The sequence below is a fragment of the Nuphar pumila genome, chromosome 17, assembly GCF_984573655.1.
Source record: "Nuphar pumila chromosome 17, dmNupPumi1.hap1.1, whole genome shotgun sequence".
NCBI classification, from domain to species: domain Eukaryota; kingdom Viridiplantae; phylum Streptophyta; class Magnoliopsida; order Nymphaeales; family Nymphaeaceae; genus Nuphar; species Nuphar pumila.
Genome location: NC_143265.1, coordinates 299,761 through 321,279, shown reverse-complemented (window position 1 = coordinate 321,279; position 21,519 = coordinate 299,761). Strand labels below are relative to the sequence as shown.

General features: G+C 34.4%; 1 protein-coding gene across 2 annotated transcripts in view; it reads right to left on the bottom strand.

Moving 5' to 3' along the window:
- Positions 1 to 15,361, bottom strand: part of LOC149811280 (E3 ubiquitin-protein ligase IPI1-like) — a 54,386-nt gene extending 39,025 nt beyond the window's left edge. The window contains exons 1-2 of one of the 2 annotated variants that reach the window (XM_089992616.1): positions 14,803 to 14,818; positions 14,540 to 14,627 (exon numbers count right to left, since the gene is read on the bottom strand). In XM_089992616.1, the coding sequence (XP_089848742.1) occupies positions 14,540 to 14,603 (64 nt within the window). In that variant the 5' untranslated portion in view covers positions 14,604 to 14,627; positions 14,803 to 14,818. Of the gene's footprint in view, positions 1 to 14,539; positions 14,628 to 14,802 lie in introns of both variants that reach the window. The other variant, XM_089992615.1, reaches the window with a different exon arrangement.
- Between the last annotated feature and the right edge of the window lie 6,158 nt (positions 15,362 to 21,519).

The following is a 21,519-nucleotide window of genomic DNA, read 5'->3' as shown; positions in this document are numbered from 1 at the left end:
CGCCTCAATCATCTGGACAGAAGAGATAAACTCTAACTTTTCTCATTTATGCCCTTCAAGGTAGTTTATGACATCTGTCGGAAAATCTTTCGTGGAAAGCAAAAAACAAAAAGAGGTGGATCTGTCGAAGCAGAAAGAGAAGTGTTTTTGTCGAAGTTACGAAGTAGTCAGCAAGACCTAATAGTAACATCCATTATTCTATTTCACAAAAGTGAGCAACCTAAAGAAATGGATTGATGAATAGAACCAATATCTTAAGAGGTAGATCATAATGATTCAATAGCGCTATTAACCAAATAGTGTTTGTCACCCCTTTAAAAATCTAATAGTGCTTAGTGGTGACAATAAATGAGAAATAACGTTGTGAAGATTTTGCAGGAAGTGTTAGAGCATTTCACTACTTCTTAAGCATCCAAGTATGAAGTAGTACTAAGGAAAAATTATGATAGATATTTTTAAAAACAATGAATGCAATGAGGTAAAACGATCCATGGTGCAATAGAGTCTACTCATAAGTTGGCAACTAAAGTTGATAAAACATTTAATAATGTTTGAATAAATAAAGGATTCTATATCATTTCATCCACTTGACCAAGAGTAGACTAGGCATAGCTCATTTAATGGTCGTGACTGGATGTCAAATACATCCACTTGATAGACCTAACCACATTCAAGCAATGAAGCCACAACAATGATCTAAAGTTAAAACCATCAAAGCAGCATAACCAAAACTAAATCTAATGCTAATGGGAGCAGGCCAAGGCTTCGCTAATGTGTCTTTTAAAACTCAAAATCTTGTAAGTATAGGACTTTTAGAACAAAACATTTATTTTTAAATCTATTTAGAACTCAAAATTATTTCATGTACCAATATGTTCGAAAAAAGTGCACCACGTGGGTTTTGATGGTCAAAACAGCCTATCGTGGGAAAAAAATCTGACAAGCCTTTTACTTCAATACTTCCACTCTAAAAGTAATTCAAATTCTTTCTTTTCAACGAATCTTTTGATTTAATAGGAAAAGTCGCTCTCTTTGAAATTTCATTAAGTAAAAGCCATTGACAATATTAATTTAAGCCTTGCATATGCAATAATGATTTAAGCAAATGTGTGTAAAAAAGTTAGAATTTGTTTACGAATAAAAAAACTTTAAGCAATTTTTTTATGAATACAACTCAAACATTTCAAAACATTTAAAATTCTTACATTATGCAAAAGAAAATCACGACAAAATAACATTTAAGTATTTCATAATAATGCAACCACATAAGTACTACAAAAAAATTGAAAACTCGATTTTGGCTGGTGTTTAAAACATTTCATATATGTTTAGGAAAACTTTAAAAGTTCTGCCAATATTTTTTGGTACCAAAACTTTAAAAACTCAATTTTGGTTCCAATGTTTTTTAAAAATATTTGCGACTATTTCATTAATGACAACAACTTTCTTTGCCAAACTTTTTTTTATGCTTTAAAAAAATATTTTTGATTTTTTCGAGAAAAATCTAATTTCATTGAAATTCTCTAAAGAGATATGAATACAACTCAAACATTTCAAAACTATCAAATTTGAAACATTTTGTAAAATAAAATCATGATAAAAATAACATTTAACTATTTCAGAACAATACAATCACAGAACAATAACTTTCAAAACTCAATTTTGCAAGGTGTTGAAAACATTTCATACATGTTTAGAAAAATTTTAAAGCTCAATGTTATTTTAAGTTAAACCATTTTCCTGTTTTCGAATGAAAGAATAAAATTAGAACAAACACTTTTCAGAAGAAACGCATATTTTTAAAATCTTTTAGAACTCAAAATTATTTCAAGTACTAACATTTTTGAAAAATATTTATGACTTTTTTGTTTATGCAAACAACATGCTATGACAAACTTTTTTCAGGATGTTTTCAAAAAATATCTGTGATTTTTTAAAGAAAAAAGCCACTTTCTTTGAAATTCTCTAAAAAGAAACCAATAAAATCATCAGATTGAATCTAGTATAAAAATCACTTTAGCAACTATGTGCGAACATGTCAAAATATGTTTTCAAGAAAATATGTTGAAGCATATTTTGTTTAAATATAATCAAGATATAGATGTTGCAGAAAAAATCCAGCGCAGTCATGATAAAGCAATTTTTCCTCACAAGTTTTTTCAAACTAGGACAAATAATATATAGAACTTTAAGTGGGACAGTGTAATTTCAAATGAAATAAGATAATGCACGAGTTCCTCCTACGTGAAAAGAGTGGATCCTGAAGTTGATAATGCTTAAAAGTTACTTGATGTCATACGAAATTCAGCTAAGATATGAACACATGACAAGCCCCTTAACCCCATTTTCATTGCATTCATCTAGGTAATCACCGTCGTCATGGTCATAGCGACACGAATACACCTCAAGTAAAATTGAACTATCTTCTTATATACCATCTAGCACCGAACTTGCATATTGTTCTTAAGCTTCACTTCTTGAAAAGTAGTTGTCCAAGGTGTCCTATAATTCTTAAAAAAGGTAGCTTCGAAGATAACATGTTTATAGTTTTTTTTTAACCTCCACCTAATAGTTTTTTTACAATAACTATTGTCTAACTTTCTTTGTACCTTTAGCTTCGCGAGAGTTGAAACAATGATTTAATCAAATGTGTGTAAATAGGAAACGTTTCAAAACATTCAAATTTGATACATTATGCAAAAGAAAATTACAACAAAATAGCATTTAAAGATTTCAGAAAAATGCAAGAAGTACTACAACTTTAAAAACTCAGATTTAGTAGGAATCAAACACATTTCATACATCTTTAGGAAAACTTTAAAAGTTCAAAATATTATTTTCACACATAAAGAGTTTCTTGTGTCTGAATGAAACAACAAAATTAGAACAAACACTTTTCGGACACAAACACATTTTTCAAAACATTTAAAATCAAAATTATTATAATTATCAAAATTTTCAAAAAAATATTTGTGACTCTTTCGTTAATGAAAACAAATTGCATTGCCAAAAATTTTCATGACGCTTTTTAAAAACATCATTGATTTATCACAGAAAAAGGCACTTTCTTTAAAATTTCATAAAGAGACGCCATTCACATCGGTTTGAAACTAGTATATCAATCACTTTAGCAACTATGCGTGGACATGTTAAAATATATTTTCGAGCAAAAAATATGTTTATGCATATTTTGCTTGAATGCAACACAACATTTTGAAACTTTCAAATTATTACATTATGCAAAAGAAATCACGACCAAATAACATTTAAATATTTCAAAATAATCCAACCACAGAAAAATCACTACAACAATTTTGAAAACTCAATTCTGACAGGTGTTGAAAACATTTCATATATGTACAAGAAAATTTTAAAGCTCAATATTTTTTAAAGTTAAAACATTTTCTTTTGTTTGAATGAAAGAACAAAACTAGAACAACAGTTTTCAAATGGAAATACATTTTTAAAAACCTTTAAAAATCAAAATTACTTTAAGATCCAACATTTTTGAAAAATATTTATGAATCTTTCATTAATGAACACAACCTGCTTTGCCAAACTTTTTCCACGATGCTTTCGAAAAATATCTTTTATCTTTTATAGAAAAAAATATTTTCCTTAAAATTGTCTAAAGAGAAGCCACGAAAACCAACTCTTTGAAACTCGTATATAAATCGCTTTAGCAACAATGTGTGGACGTCTTAAAATGTGTTTTTGAGCAAATAATATGTTTTTTTTAATACAGCGGAATACCAGTTAGCTTATCCGATCCAACAGTTAGGCAAGTTACAGGGTAACACAGAGAGTACTCGAATAATATTTAATAACATCAATAAATGCTATATCCAAACTTATTACAATCTCATTAATAAAATAACGAAAGGTTTATCAGAGTTAATGCAAGATCACAAAAATGAAGTCTCGTGGCTTCGTCCGCAACGACATCCGCAATTGCCCAATAACTTTAATCGCTACCTGAAAAATAATAATTCAGATGGGATCAGACTACACCCCGTTTGAGTAAGAAGTATTATATCTATATGAATGTGCTCAGTGTCATGTGTATATTTATATATGTGTAACACACTCACAATAATGATATTTAAATTTTGACAATTCATGTAATACAAGATATTCATGGTGAAAGCATTAATGAGACTATTCATCTAATACATGGTATCCTATGAAAGTTTTTTTATATTTAATTTTTAATAAATAATTAATTATTAAATTATAATTAATTCTGGATTTTAAAAAAGTTGCTAATGGTAGGACTCTAGAAGAGTCCACACTTGCCCAAAAGACAAGAGTAAACAAAAAGGTGCATCGAAAAAATTTGGAAAAATGAAAGGTTTGGAAAAGTCAACATAAAAAGAATTTCAAAAAAAATGGAAAGAGGGTAGAGAAGGATTCCCAAACGGGAAGTCATCTCTCCAGCCCACATTAGAAGGAGTTGGAAGGATAAGGGCCTATTTTTCTATAAAAGGGTCAAAAAAATAAGAAAGAAAGAAAGAAAGAGAGAGAAAGAGAGAAGGTAAGAAAGAGGAGATCCTCTTCCTTTCCAACCATCTGACGTTTCTGTAATGAAATATGCAGAAAAACAAAGAGTGCGTTAAGCACTTACAATATTCACCAATGAACAAACAAAAGGGATAACACCCAAACCCACAAGAGACAACACAACATAAAAATATAAATGTCTCTTATTGAAAAGAGAGAGAGCTCTCAAGAGTGAAAAATACAAGAGGGGTTCACCCCTATATATACACAAAAGAAGGAGAAGAGGGGTAGCCTTATGGCCTTAAAAGAAGAGCCACCTAGGGGGCTCCCCATGGAGTCGTTGGGAGCCCCCAACGGTCACAAATGTGGCCGTTGGGGGCCCCATCGACTCCATGGTGGGGCCCCTTATGTGGACAAAAAGCAAAGTAAAAAAAGAGAAAAATAAAGTGCAAAATAATTACAAAAAATAAGAGTAAAATAACAAGTACCCCTATCGGGTACTTGTGAAATGTCTAAAATACCCCTATGGGGTATATTAGACAGTATATATATATAGATAGATTACACATGTATTTTAACACCCTCCCTCAAGCTTTACGGGGATATAACCGAAAGCTTGTTAAGGAGAAACAAAAAACGAGGAGCAGCAAGGGCTTTAGTGAAGAAGTCTGTCAACTGGTACTCGGATGTGACGTAAGGTAGTGCTATGGTTCTTCTTAGGTATTCATCACGTACGTAATGGCAGTCCATCTCTATATGCTTAGTACGCTCATGGAAGGCGTGATTGCTTGCAATATAAATTGTGTTTTTGTTGTCACAACACATCTTCGAAGGAGTAGAGATGACAATGCCCATATCACTAAGGAGACTTCTTAGCCATACAAGTTTCATGGTTGTAGTGGTCATAGCACGATATTCCGCTTCTGTTGAGGACAAGGATACTTTATGTTGCTTCTTGCATCTCCAAGAAATCATAGAGTCACCTAAGAAAACACAAAACCCCATAGTTTAGACTCGGTCATTGGGATTTCCTCCCCAATCCGCATTAGTATAAGCAATTAAATCAAGTGATGAGGAGGAGGAAAGAAAAACTCCCTTAGTTATGGTGTTTTTGATGTATCTGACGATCCTTAAAATTGCACTCATGTGCACGGTTGTAGGTGCATGTTGAAACTGACTGACAGAGTGCACGGCATGAGCTATGTTTGGCCGAGTGATGGATAAGTAGGTTAGAGACCCAACAAGTTGCCGATAGGGAGTAGGATCCTCGAGAGGTGTTCCATCTTCCAATCTTAACTTTGCATTGATGACTTCAGGGGTTTCTATCTTCTTATCATCGGAGATACCAGACTTAGAACAAATGTCAGCAGCAAGTTTCATCTGAGAGAGAATGTACCCTCGAGGAGAGTATGTCACTTCAATTCCTAAAAAATATCTTAAGAAACCAAGGTCAGACATGTCAAAAATTTCTTTTAAAACTTTCTTAATATCATTAATTTCTTGCTCATCACTTCCAGTGATAATCATATCATCAACATAAAGTAGTAAAATAACTACTGAAGACCCTGCACTTTTCACAAACAAAGCAGTGTCAGTATAACATGAACGAAAATTCAAACTTGTCATTACATTACTAAATCTATCATGCCAAGCCTTTGGGGCTTGTTTTAAACCATATAATGCCTTTTTAAGTTTGTGAATTTTATTTTTACCAATACATACTCCTGGTGGGGGATCCATGTAAACTTCTTCATTTAATTCGTCATTTAGGAATGCATTATTAACATCTAGTTGATAGATAGGTCATTTTTTGACTAACGCAACGGTGATAAGAGTCCTAACACTGGTCATCCTAGCTACGGGTGCGAAGGTTTCTTCATAATCTATACTGTATTCTTGAGCATATCCTATAGCTACTAACTGGGCTTTATAACGTTCTAATGAACCATCACTTTTAGTTTTAATTTTGAAGACCCATCTACATCCAATCGATCTCTTTCCAGTGGGTAAAGAAGTTATTTCCCAAGTTTTTGCCTTTTCAAGGGCACTAAGCTCTAAGTTCATGGCTTCAACCCATTGGGGAATGTTTTTGGCTTCATTATAGTGTGAAGGTTCATGAAATGAGTGCAACACAATTAGACACGCTTTATACCTTGGAGTTAGGGACTCATAGGAAACAAACCTATTAGGAGGATTGGAGATTCGACCGGATCTCCTTAAAGAGGTTTCTTCTATGTTGGATCCTTGAGAGTATTTTTCTAAGGCGCTCATTTGAGCTTGTTGACCACGCCTAACGTAGGTTTGGATTGGTCTATCACTTTCAACTTCAGCATTGTCAAGAGGAATATCCTCTAGGTCATTCAACGACCCAATAGAGATTTCCTCTTCTTGAGGAGTCTCATCTTCTTGGGAGAGAAGATCAAATAAAAACGCATATTCACTTTTGTCAATGTCTTTAGTTTTCACAAAACCATTTTCATTTTCCAAAAAAGTTACATCTTTTGATACATAGAGTTTGTTATTTTTCAAGTCAAAACATCTAAAACCCTTTTGATTTTCTCCATATCCTAAGAAAACACATTCAATATCTTTAGGAGATAATTTGTCTCTTTTATGTGTAAGGACAAAACATTTACACCCAAAAATTCTTAATCTATTGAAATCGGGTGTTCTTTCAAATAGTTTTTCATATGGAGATGTATTTTGTAAAGATGAAGATATCATTTTATTTATCAAGTAAGTTGAGGTTAAGGCGGCTTCGGCCCAAAAACTCTTTGGAATTTCCTTGGAAATAAGAAGTGTCCTAGTGGTTTCCATGATGTGTCTATGCTTTCTTTCGGCCAAACCGTTTTGTTGAGGAGTCCTAGGACACGATCTTTGATGACAAATTTCATTCACTTCTAAATAATTTTGAAATTCATTTGATAGATATTCTCCACCCGAATCGGATCTAAGAGTAGAGATATTACTTGAAAATTGATTTTTGACTATCATATGAAATTTTTTGAAGAAGTCAAAGACTTTGGATTTTAAATTGAGAAACTAGATCCACACATACCTAGTATAGTCATCAATGAAAGTAACGTAATAGGAGTATCCTCCTTTAAACATGACCGGGGAAGTGCCCCAAACGTCCAAATGGACTAACTCAAAAGGTATTTTGGACACAAAAGTTCGATTTGAAAAATGAGTGGATTTCATTTTGCCAAAAATACAACTCTTGCAAACAAAATGTTTCTCATTACAAAATTTCCTTCCAAATGGAAAGGAGTACATTTTTTAGAAACTTGGATGTCCAAGTCTTTGATGCCAAATTTCAATATTTTTATCTTGGACATGGTTACAAAAAGAGTTTGTGGGAAGTTTCAAGTTGCTCATATAATAGATATCTCCCCTCCTATGGCCTTGCCCAATCTGCTTCTCGGACCGGAGATCCTGTATAGAGCAATCCTTAGTTGAGAAGGAGATTTCACATCCATGATCACATATTTGAGCAACAGAGAGGAGATTTAAATTAAGTTGAGGTACCACTCTCACGTTTGGCACAAAGAAATCTTTAGAAAAGTTTAAAGTTCCAAAACTTTTTACTAGTAAAGATGTACCATCGGCAGTTGAAACATAGGAGTTTTTATAGTTATCACACAAATCGGAAAGCTCATTTTCAAGCGGGGTCATATGAAAGGAAGCTCCAGAGTCAAGGATCCAAGAAGACATACCCGGAGGAGAGGAAGAAGCTATGGCGGCACCCGAGGTTGATGGTATCTTGAGTAGAGTTTGTAGTGCTTCCGATAGTTGAGCAAGAGAAAAAGACTCCTTCCCTTTGACAGTTTCCTCTTTCTTTTGAGTAGCTTCTTCAACGGAAGCAACCTTATTTTTAGGTGCTTCATTCAATTTGGGGCAATTAGGTCTTATATGACCCGGTTCTTGACAATGATGGCAAATGGCTTTTTTATAGTTTTCATTATAATTATTTTGCCTTTTAAAATGTGGAGGTTTATAGGCTTTCACATGGTTGTCGGGTTTCGATACGGCCAAAACATCATCTCCTCCTTTAATCATGCCAAGACGAGTTTCTTCTTGGCATATTTCGGCTATGGCATCTTCCAAGGAAAGAGGCTTAGATCTATGAAGAAGGGAAGATCTAACTTGTTCATATTCGGGCCTAAGCCCATGTAAAAATTAGAAAAAATGCTCTTTTTCCATTTGTTCTCTCCTTAATTCCACATCCACACTAGAAACCCACTTTGATTCTAGTAAAGATAGTTCATCCCATAAGGGTCCAAGAGTGCTAAAGTAATCTCTTACACTCATTTCTCCTTGCTTGATAGTCCGGATTTTTTCTTAAAGAAAGAATTGACGAGCAAGGTCTTTTTGAGTAAACATACATTTCATAAAGAACCATGCTTCATTAGCCATCCGAAACTTAGCAATGTTGGCGCAAATCTTGAGCTCCACATTGTTCATGAACCAAGCAAGAATCTTGGCATGCTTACTTTCCCAATCTTCCACTTTAGATTGGTGATCTTCAATGGCCTTCATGCGGGCATTTCCTTCTAGAGCTTTTTCTTGATCACCATCAATTTAGTGAGTTGGAGTTGTGGTTCCGGAATGGTGCCCATAACGTATCCCCAAATTTTTTTACCTTTGAGGTTATTCTCCATGGTGGCGGCCCACATCATGTAGTTGGAGTCATTGAGCTTGAAGGAGAGATCAATCTTTTGTTCCCCTTTCATTTAATCACTCACAAGAGGACAAACGAAGAGAGATACAACAAGAGAACAAAATAATATAGCTACACGACTAGCTATATTAAGAAGAAGAGCATATACAAGGTTTTGATACCATGTAATGAAATATGCGGAAAAACAAAGAGTCCGTTAAGCACTTACAATATCCACCAATGAACAAACAAAAGGGATAACACCCAAACCCACAAGAGACAACACAACATAAAAATATAAATGTCTCTTATTGAAAAGAGAGAGAGCTCTCAAGAGTGAAAAATACAAGAGGGGTTCACCCCTATATATACACAAAAGAAGGAGAAGAGGGGTGGCCTTATGGCCTTAAAAGAAGAGCCACCTAGGGGGCTCCCCATGGAGTCGTTGGGAGCCCCCAACGGTCACAAATGTGACCGTTGGGGCCCCATCGACTCCATGGTGGGGCCCCTTATGTGGACAAAAAACAAAGTAAAAAAGAGAAAAATAAAGTGCAAAATAATTACAAAAAATAAGAGTAAAATAACAAGTAACCCTATTGGGTACTTGTGAAATGTCTAAAATACCCCTATTGGGTATATTAGACAATATATATATATATATATATATTACACATGTATTTTAACAGTTTCATCCATCTCCCTTTTCGAACGTCAACAAGGTATGGGTGTTCTCTTTTGTTTCATATGAGAAAGAGCCTAAATAGGCTTTAGGCAAGATTTTGAAGGAAAACCATGGATTCTAGTTGGTTTTTCACTGTTCTGATCCATGAAAATCAATGTGTGCATGCTTAGAATATGTGTTTTTCATTCCTACGCTAATATATATATATATATATATGTGTGTGTGTGTGTGTGTGTGTGTGCGTGCTCCTTTTTATATATGTATATATGTATATATTTTAGACAGATCTAGCCATTGAGATGATGGGCAGATCTGGCCAGATCTGAACCCTTGTTCGTTCTATCAATTCTGGACAGATATATCCACTGGACAAGTGGACGATTTCGGACAGGTGGACAAGGAACTGCGGTTCTTGAAATCGAACTTGATACATGAAAGAAAAAAAATTATATATATATATAAGACATACACAGGGCAGATCTGGACAGATTTGTCCCATCATGTGTACAGTCAAAACTGGACAGATTTGAAGAAATATGATAACTACATTACCAGAGAAAGGTGAAACATAGTCATGTTCATTTTCAGTATAGGCTACATGTTTCTGTTGAAGTGTTGAGATCTTGTTTTTTTTTTATATATGTTAGTTACATGGCACAAAATCATCTCTAACTTTGTATGTGTGTCAACTCTTTTCTAACTTGATGTGAATGACTAGATGTCAATTTATGGGTGTTTCTTTAATACATGTCTTTTGATTCTAATGACAAACATGATTCCTTAGTCGATATGAATTGCCATCACAAACTCTCATGATAAATGGTCCCTGTATCATGAGCATATACCATTCAAATTGTTAAATATCCTGGAATTATAGATGATATCTGCAAGGATGGGGGATGTTGCCATTCATTATTGAAAGTTGGGTGAATCTCTTCTCTTTAGAACAAGTTCCTTTGTCCCTTGAGAGTACCATATGCTTTCAATCCAATGAATGTTGTCCACCTTTACCAAGATTTCGTGGAAGCAACTTGCAGTCTCCTCCTCCTTAACTCTTTAAGTGTTGCCACCCTTACTTTTTAAACTCCAACCGATTATTTTTCTAGTGTTCACACTTAACCAAAATGGCCTGTAGAAAAACCCCAGTCTACTGCAAGTAGGTTGGGCAGTGTTTTTCAGCCTATGAAGCCCAGCCAACAGGTCGGTTGGGCATCACTAAGCTGGTAAAGCCCCTACCGACTACAGGTTAGCTAACAACCCAGCCGACCTGCAGTTCCAAATTTGGGTGTCCAGCCAACTGTTGGCTAGGCCGGTTTCAAAAAAATATATAAAAGAGTCATTTCTGGGCAGATTTTGCAACCCAAAGATTTTCTGGACAGATTTTCAAATCCAAAGTTTTTCTGGACAGATTTAAAATAGAATAAAAAGTTAAACAATATATATATACCAAACTGAAAATTTTTGGGCCCTGTTATGCCTGCAAAGTCCCAGCCGACTGTAGTTCGGCTGGGCACGGTTATTCGCTGAACCAGCCCCCAGCCGAACTACAGTTCGGCCAGGTAACAGTGTTCAGATGAAACCCGAGCCGATTGTAGTTCCACCGGGCAGTGTTGGTGTTGTTCAGGCCTCAGCCGACCTGCAGTTAGGCTCGGCAGGTTGGTGAATCAAAAGAAGTTAAAAAAAATTAATATATAAAATGTGTAAAAGAAAATACTTGACAGATTTCAATAAAATAAATATGTATAGGGAATATGTCACACATGTACAGAATCGCATGTAATGTATTTGCAGATTTACATACACTTTCAGGTTTACTTGTTCAAGAACATTGCATAATGAATGCCCACGATTTAGACTAAATTCACAAGTGTGGAATGCTTAATGTGGAATCAGATTTAGCAAGGCAAATATTCAGATTTGTGCACCTTGAATGCGTTGATTGAACTCGATTAAAATTCTGTTTGGTGCATGTATTTTCAGGCTTGCTCATAATAAATGTTTAGATTTCCTCCATGACAAGAATATAGTTTTCGCATGCTTATGACTGGTTGATTATGCATGATCAAGATCTTTAATGCAATGTTACATGTGCAAACCTGAAAATTAATGTTGTTCTGCATATGCATATTTGCATGAATGTTTGCATATTAAGCATGAGATGATTCATGAAAAGAAATATATATTTTGCATGATCACGTGAACACACGTATATGAAAATGGTTATTCATGTACATTCTTCTTTAGTAGGTATGAATGTGCATTTGAAAGCATGTTAAATGAATGCATAAGTGGCATGTTCATTACAGTTTTTGCATTAGATGCATCGATGATCAAAAGTGGATCACTGTAGGTCGTGTGAGCCTTGAGCAGGTGTTGCTTCATGCTTAGCTTTTTGTGGTCCCGTGATGAGTTTCGCATGTTGATTTGTGAAACGTATATTGTTTTGCATGTTGATTTGCGAAATAAAAAATTAAAATAAATCATTGTTTTAAATAAAAAGATAAAGAAACATTGTAATTTATGTTTCCTGGATGTCCCTTCTTTAGTGTGAGAATCCTGAAGTTGCGATTTTTGATAACTGTGAGGATACTAAAACTCCGTGTGCATTATTTTCCCTGAACCCAACTAAGTGGTTCACTTCTCGGCCACGGTTTTAGGGAGATTTCGTCACTTTGCCTGGGAGTGGCGTGTAGACACAGTTGTTATATTTGGTATACCAAGAAAGTAACATTAATGGATGTTGATTTCCCTAGTGTCCCGGTATTAAATGTCAATTTTTTATATTTTGATAAAAGGTGTCGATTTCTGATATCGGTCAAAGGCTAAATGAGGAACCTAGTAATAAAATATAAATTGTGTGTTACGCTACAACTGAGAACCTAACTTGACATCAAGAATTTCTTACCCATTTTGAGTATCCGCGGGCAATTATAATAAAAAAAAGAACAAAAAATGTGTGCATTTAATATAGACATGCATATAAAAGAAAACTCTGATAAAAGATATGCATGTACATTGATATCATGCATATTTCTGTTATGCATTAGAACATGCATATTTACATGTTCCCTTGTGTTATATTAATGGTTGCATGATAATTGCTCTCTAATACATGATAATATTTTTTTATTGCTTAATAATTGTTCCCTATTACATGAATGATTATTTGAATAATAAATTTGTAGTAATTGTAGCACTCTAAAATATTGCATGAATCATATTTATGTTCTTTTACTTATTTGATTCATTAGAGGGACTCGTACACAGGATCTATGATTCTGACACCCTTGTTTTTATGTTTTTCACAGCTTCTGAAACCTAGTGAGGGGACTTGCTACAACAATGAGTTATGAGGGTTACACGATTGCCTGACAGTTATACTTAGAGACACAGTGGCTCTACTTTTTTATCTATTTTTTTTTCATTTGCACATTGTTCTTAGACTCTATAATTTAATTAATGAAGTTGCTTTTATTTCGTTGATGGTAATGTAAGGTCTCTTGTGGTTGTGGATTGGTTATAATTGTAAAGGCCCCGAGTCTCTGAGAATGTTTTTACAAATGTTTAAAAAAAAAACCTCTTTTTAACGGGTATGAGTTGGGGTCATTACACTATCATAACTCACAATGAATAGCAACAAGTTTCCATAGCTGCCAGTACAAATATGTTTATAGTAGAAGCCAATTCCTGTCGAATATTACTAGCGGCAACATTGCACATGATTCAGTGCATGCCAATCCACCCCAATCCAGCAGTCTAGGTTCTTATCTCCTCACCTAAGACAATCGCAGCCACCAGCACAAACTGTTTTAACTTCTAATAAGAAAACTGAGAACATTCCTAACCCAATGCATGTCAAGATTTCCCAACTATTTCCCTGAATAGATCATTTCAAATATTGAGGAGCAGCATGGACACGTCAAAAATAGAAACAGCAATACAAATACTAATGCATAAAATATTCTAAGAACCTCAGAATGAATAGACCTTAAGGACAGTTCCAGTTTGCCATTGCTACTATTAGTTGAGCTAGCTCAGCAAATAATAGTGATGTCGTGCTGACATCATTCAATCATGACGTTGAATCACTTCACTTCACGTGCTACTCCTGTAGTGAAATTTTGAACCTCCTATATATTGCTTCCAAACATCTTCATTGATAAGTTAGAAGCACTGTCTATTTTATAGATTTCCACATGTTTCCAACCCTCAATTTCATTGTACTTTTAGAAAGTACAAAATAATCCATGATACGCAATAAAATGCTTGCATCATTTCTTCACTATTTATCAGGTGACATTGCCCAGCATGTTCAAAGAATCATTCAGACCAAAAATTGTGACAAGAGGATCCAAATAAAATGTGATGGTCATGATGAATCTAAGTATGAATTGTGGCGGCAAATCAGATGGTTGGATGCTAAAGTTGCACCAGTTGCACCATGATATCCGAGGAGTCTTGTGTTTGTAGTTGAAACCTACTGGGGCTATTCTCCAGCTGGGCTGGCGGGAAAAAATAAAGCGCAATTTGCAAATTCAAGCAATGCATGCTAGCTGAAGTATTGCAGCTAGCAAAGGGCCTAAACTCTATACGTATAAAACTCACAACTTGCGCACCAGTACATGCGTAGAACCAGAGTTCCACCTCAGATATAGGTGTTCTTTATTCTTGGCTTGAAAATATCATCGTCCACCTACCATAGTTCAGTTCTTCACTTCTTTGCCAATTTAGATTGCCAGGGTGCTTCAATTTCCCATCCATTTTGGGTGAGCCCCATCCATAATTCTAGAAAATCGGTGAGAAGATACTTGATCATGATGAAAATATTTTGTTCAGATGCAAGCGAAAAAAAAACAAATAAGCAGAATGTATAGATCTGATCAAAATGCTCGCCAGATGAGCAAGCAAGAGAAGAACGAAAAGAGATCGAATATGCATTGAGATGGGAAATAGCACTAACCTAAATGAAACTGATGGCCGCATTGCAGCTTTGCGATGGATCTGTCTTCTCGTTCGACGACACATTCCAAGCAAATCGAGCATGAAACGGCGGAAGTAGCAGCATCACTGCCGCTGGACAACAGATCCCCCTCCCGATCCTCGGGAAAGCCAGGGGGCTTGAGATCCATGGCTACCAAAACCCCTCTAATCAATCTAGCCAGAAAGGTCCTCGATTCCTTTTAAGAGTATGTCTCAAAACCTTAAATTTGTGGACAATCTCCCACATCGATACGGAGCGTGTGCCCTTCGTCGTCCGTCCTTGCTCCTTGCTCCTTGCCCCTTGCCGAAAATGAGAAACAGATGGGAAAGCTTCGGTAGCAGAGCGCTTGGGTATGGAAGGCGAGAGCTTTTTCTCCCTCTTTCCCCTGTCGCGAGGGAGCGTCGTTAACTACTCGGTGGTGGTGCTGGTGGTGGTACAGTTGGACCTCCAAAAACGCCCGAAGAGAGAGATGATGTTGTTGATTGCAAAGCTACCCAGCATGAACTCCAATGAAAGGAAATAGGGTCTTCACTTCCGCGGAAATCTAACGGCCCCGTCAAATATGGATTGGCCCCTCACCCAAACCCTGTCCCCGTTTTTTTCTAATTTTCTCTCGTGTACGTTCCCTTCACACTTCTTTTTTACCTCCTCTTTTTATTACCACCAATTATGACCACAAGTTTCAGACCCGTCTAACGGTATGCGATACGCCAATGTATGTATCAAGTTCATCACTTCGTTTTTAGTTAAAGCAACCACAAGACTCTCTCTCTCTCTCTCTCTCTCTCTCTCTATATATATATATATATATATATACACGCTTTTGAGGGTATTGAGATCAACCCCGTACATAAATAAGTGGACGTATCTGTTCATTGAAAATAAAAAACAATGCATGTAGGTAGTACGATTTTTACTAATCAACCCGTGATCCACTTGGCTCCTAGGTAATTCTTGGGCAGGGAAGAAGATCGGTCTCTGAAGTTGAGTACGCCATGCAGCAAAGATGTTAAAGAATCTACTGGTTCTACCGTACTGACCCCTTTATCACGAGAAGAGTGTAATTGCGCCTGCTTGTAAGTTGTAACCGGCCTGCTGTTTAAAAGTTTTAACCGGACTCGATGCAAGGAGTTATTATCCATATCAACGGTGAACATACAAGTTTTCTTTTTTATGACTAAACTTTCACCTAAAACTACCGTTTCCATGTCACGGCACCCCCTTTCGTGGAAAAGACTGCTGCTAAAATGGAATTGGACCCCCACAGGAACTGTTTTGGGAAAAAACCCAGAGGCAGCGTGTATTTTGGCACACCCATTGAGGGTTTTCCAGTTTTTGCTGTTTGTGTCGTCACCGTGGGCCCCACAGAAATGCATGCCCATGAATGCATTTCTGCAAAAAAAACACCCATTTTTTCGTGACACACAAACTTATCCTTAATGGTACTGTCTTTGTAATACCTCAATTTTTATAACCCAAAAAATGATGATTTTTTTTAAATATTTTAAAATATTTTAACAAATAATAACGAAAAAACTCATTTAATCTAAAAGTTAGAGTGCTATTTTTCGTATTCATGCATAATCATACAATTGTGGAAATTTAAAACAAATGAATTTTAACATGCATAAAATAAATCAATGTCCATAACAATTCATAATTAATTACATTTGTCCTTTAAAATAAAAATGTCCAAAATCTTTAGAAATATAGAAAAAGTATGTTTGATCCCTATTGCAACCTCTCGCCTTCGCATGTAAGCATCTACTCATTGTCTGAAAATTATTAAATCATATGAGATTAGGCATAACATGTCTCAGTAGAATAAAATAAACTAAACTCGTGAAAAAAAAAATATGAAAAAAAAAATTCATCAAACTTTTTATGAGATAATCAAATAAAAAATTGAGAAATTTATGCATGCATTCAAATTAAGTAGATAAGCATATCCAACAATAAATGAAACTCATAAGCATGAACCAATAAAATGCATATACTTGTCATATGCAAAAGTCCTTTGATGCATGAATTGATTATTGTCTTTAATTATATTTTTTTTCTTAAATGATGTATGCTATGCCTAACTAATGTGCATACATATCTTAGTTCTATTGGTACGACACGGGCTTAAAAACCTGGATCAGGGTCATGGCGCAGGAGTATTTTCATACATAAGGGTGATTTTGACCTGGCCAGACATCTTACACCAGGGACAGGGTGAGAGACGACAACTCGAGAGAGATTCTCAACACATTTAATCCTAATGCATCAGATTTTTTACTCATAGGTATCTTATCATCTATGTTATAATCTATTGCAGAGGTTTTTCCATAAAATCGTGGGAGAGGAGGAGTAACCTTCTGTGATCGAAACTTACTTAACCTACAAAATGTTGTACCACTTGCCACTCACTCAGCAAATATCTTTTACTTGTAATGTTTCATTGTTTTACTTGATTACTTAATGTCTTACATGAAATCATAATTGAATCCATCAAAGAATTTGACCTCTTATAGGGCAATAAATACACTTATAAAGTATTGAAACATTCATCCATTCATGCTTTTAAACATAAACATGTGCACATGTATAAATAAAAATATCATTCATTTTCATGCTTTGACTAACAGGTGTGCATGTACATGGGTAATGTGATAAAAAAATATGTCTTTAATGCATTCACATAATTGCAACATCAACATCAACATCATCGTCATCATACATGTTTAAACATGCAGCCATAAACAGCTTTTGAAATTAAACATTTACACTTTGCATGTTGGACCCTTCAATCTCTTAATTAACGCTTAGTCCCCTTTAAGCAACATGTTTAGTCTTTTCAATATCTATTCATGTCACAAGGTGGGCACATTATACACTGCATAAAATAAGACTTGTATATGCATACACATTCTACATGCTAATCATAAGGAAAGTTACACGAAACATATGCAACTACGCACGTATCGGGGTTTGGTCCTTAGACCGACTCCAAATTGTGAAACTCTCAATTTTGTTCAACTGTTACAGAGTTAACAACAAATTTTGCAATCAATGAATAGCGCTAGAATTTTTATAAATTGTAAAAAAAATCGTCAGCTTTCCGTAGTTGCAAACCGTTAGTAAAAATTTCTTCGTATGAGAGAGTTACAAACAATTTATCGCAAACATATTTTTTTTTTTCGAGTGTCACAGAGTCGTGCTCAGTCCATGAACAGAGTCCAATGCAACAAACCACTCAGCAAAACTCCTTCGGATGAGAGAGTTACGAGTGTTTTACTGGTTGAATGTGTAGACAAAAAACAGTAATACCAAGTTTATGCATTCGAGTGGGGCCAAGTTGGATCACTCGAATCCGTACACCCATATTTTTTGACATAATTTAACTTTAAAAAAATAAATAAATCATATATTCAAGGCTAATAATATTATGAGTTAGACAAATCATATTTTTCCTCAGCCATTTGCTGAAAAAATAGACTCATCTCACACATGCCTTGTTTTCTCAAAAATTAATTTGGTAAAATACATAAATAAATAAATAAATCATGGAATTTACACAAAATAAAAAATCAAAAATAAAAATATCTATAAAAAACATAGAAAACACACATCAACATAATCTATCAATTATAATTAAATATTTCATGATCTTAATTACAAAAATCATGATTTTTCTAAATTTACCAAAATCTTTTCTAAAAAATTTGATATGACTAAAATCGAAATATCTCAAAATTTCAACAATTGAAATCCTTCAAATTTTTACAAAATGTCTACAACATCATATACTACTGACCCAAATCAAATTTTGCATAAAAATATTAGCCTAATTTAGTTATTTTAAAAATAAATGGTTTTATTTTCTGATAATAGTTTTTTTTAGGGAAAACATGTTTTCAAGATAGTTTTCTCTCAAAAAACTTTTTTTTTCATCTTTTGATATCCCTAAGGCAAACCCATGTATGTGGGGGTTTGTTTATGACCTATGCTTATGAAAAATCAATAAAATTTGTGCTACGAATTCTGTTTTACAAGAGAAGTATAGATCCACCTACCTTTTATCAAAAATTTGCTCATACGCAAACCGGTGGGTCTTTTCATATAATCTGGCCATGTGGGAGCATCTTTTGTAAATCCAAGAGAGAAAACTCCTCTAGTTGTGTAGGGGAAAGAAGGAGAGAGGGAGGAGGTTTGGGAAAAATAACTTGGAAAGATCCAAATAGGCAAAAATAGGCGGGGGCGTGAGCCCCTCTCCTCTTCTATATGCCTTTGAATTAGGTCAAGGGATGGGTTAATTCCTGACCCTTGATCCAATCTTAAGAAAAAATCTAAATCTTGTAACAAGTTACTTACCTTTGTTAATTCCTCCTCCTTTCCTTTTTGTATATTTTTTTATAGCTTTGTATAATATATACTTCATACACTATTAGGTATAGTATAGTATATATATATATATATATATATATATATATATATATATATATATATATATATATATATATATATATATATATATATATATATATATATATATATACTATATTATATCACATGGAGAGTCTCCATAGGGCTGGTCGACAACCCTATAGAACCCTCTCTTTCCTTTTTTGCAAAACATAACAACTTGCTTGCTTGGCAAGCAAATTCACTAATTCAACTTTTTTTTTCTTTCCTTAAGTCTATACTTTCTGTTTTGTTCATGGGTCCAACTCTTGCTGGACCCTTCTAGAGCTCTCTCAAAAAGGGTGTCACCCCTCAGGAGGTTTTCTTTTTAAATTTAGAAAGTTTTGACTTGTTTAATTTTTTCTTGGTTTTTAGTATCTTTGATTTTCATCTTATTTTAAAGTTTTTTGTTTTTTTAGTAATTTAAAACTTTAAATAGGATGCCACATAGGATGGGATGACCCACCTATGGACTCCTACCATTTTATAAAACTCAATTAATTTTTGAAATCCATTCCACTAAATTAAAATTTAATTCTATTTAAATTAATTTTAAATCCAAATAAAAAAAATCCTAAATAAACTTGTAATTCACATGAAATGATTATACACGTAACTTAAATAAATTCAAGCCTAATTAAATTTCTTTAATATATTTTAAAAGTTCTAAATATTTAAATTAATTCCACTAAGGCTAGCTCCAAATTTTACAAAAATTATGATTCAAAATTCTAAATTCATCTTAAATTGTACTTAAATTCTAAACGCCATTTAAGCCTAAATTAACTTTGAATTTCAATTAAATTCAAATTCAAATCTTTACAAATTCAAATATAAATGTCCATTTATATAAATTATTTATATTTCTTAAAAGTTAATTCAAATTCTTTAGAAACATTTTTTGAAAAAATCGAAACTCAATGGGGTTTATATGACCCTGGGGCGTGTAGGGGTTCTTTTTCAATGTTTTTAATTTCTTCTAAACCCTACAAACACTCTAGTGCAGTTCTTGGCTAGAACATGAGAATTGTAATTAAAATCCAATGATTTTAGAAAAAAACTTGAAATTCTTGGGTATTACATCTAAATTCAAATCTGTATCTGACATAAATTCATAAATCAAAATCCACTTTCGATAAACTCTAGAACTAAAATCAAAATTCAACAAGACTCCTGATTCAAATTCAAATTCAAATTCAAATTCGATCATAATTTAGTTTGATAAAACTTAAGAAATTGATATCAAAATTCAATAAAACTTCAATTTTAAAATATACACTTAGTTCGAATCTCGTATAATATTTAAAACTCAAATTATGATTCGATAAAAATTAAAACCCTAATTTAGAATAAATTCTCAACTTGAAATTTATTCTGAATCCAAATTAATACTTGAATTATAATTAAACTCATAGCTTAATTTTGAATAATATTTTAGCCTTAATTTACTATTATTTCTTATAAAGTATCAAAAAATTATGGTTTTTATAGTGTCCCTGTGAGGTAAAACTCTGAGACGAGGACACAACCACCAAGCCTTACCTGCCCCAATTACTATAAACAACTGCAACCCCATGCACCAACTACTTACATACAAGTTAATTAGCATATGGGATGCTGATAGATATGGACAGGGAGAAACACGAGGCCAAGGGCAGGGGGAATAAATATTTCAACATGACTTATGTATAATAAAATTGGTGTTGGTGTCGATACATGGGAACTCCAACCAATTCATACGACGGATAACTACAAAGAGAGAAGAAGACCATGGCGATTGGAATTAAAATATTAGATTGAGGTTAATCTACTTTTGACAAACTCACCTATATGAGTGTGAAGGTGTGAGTCACCTTCTATGAGATTGAGGTTGTCTCTATAGCACTCGTGAAATGGGATACTATTAGGACACGATTCCTAGACGTGTCAATCATATAGGTTTGGTGCATGAAAGGGGTTGGGCGTGGAGGCACAACGTGCAGTAGAGGTCGGTGCATGGCTAGAGGGACACACCCAATTGGGCGTTGAAGTTGTTGCAACATCGTCACAACAGGAGGGAGAGAGGGTCATGTCTCATGCAAGGGACCCGGTATGGAAGATGAAGGGGCATGCCTAGGTGGGTGACATGGCCAGGGAAGTCGTGTGGCCTTGGGCGAGTCTCAAGGGGATTCAACCAAGGAAAAATAGTTTGATGGGGAGAAAGAGCAATGTCTCTCCTTGCTTGCATGGTTTATGAGGCAAGTAACGTGG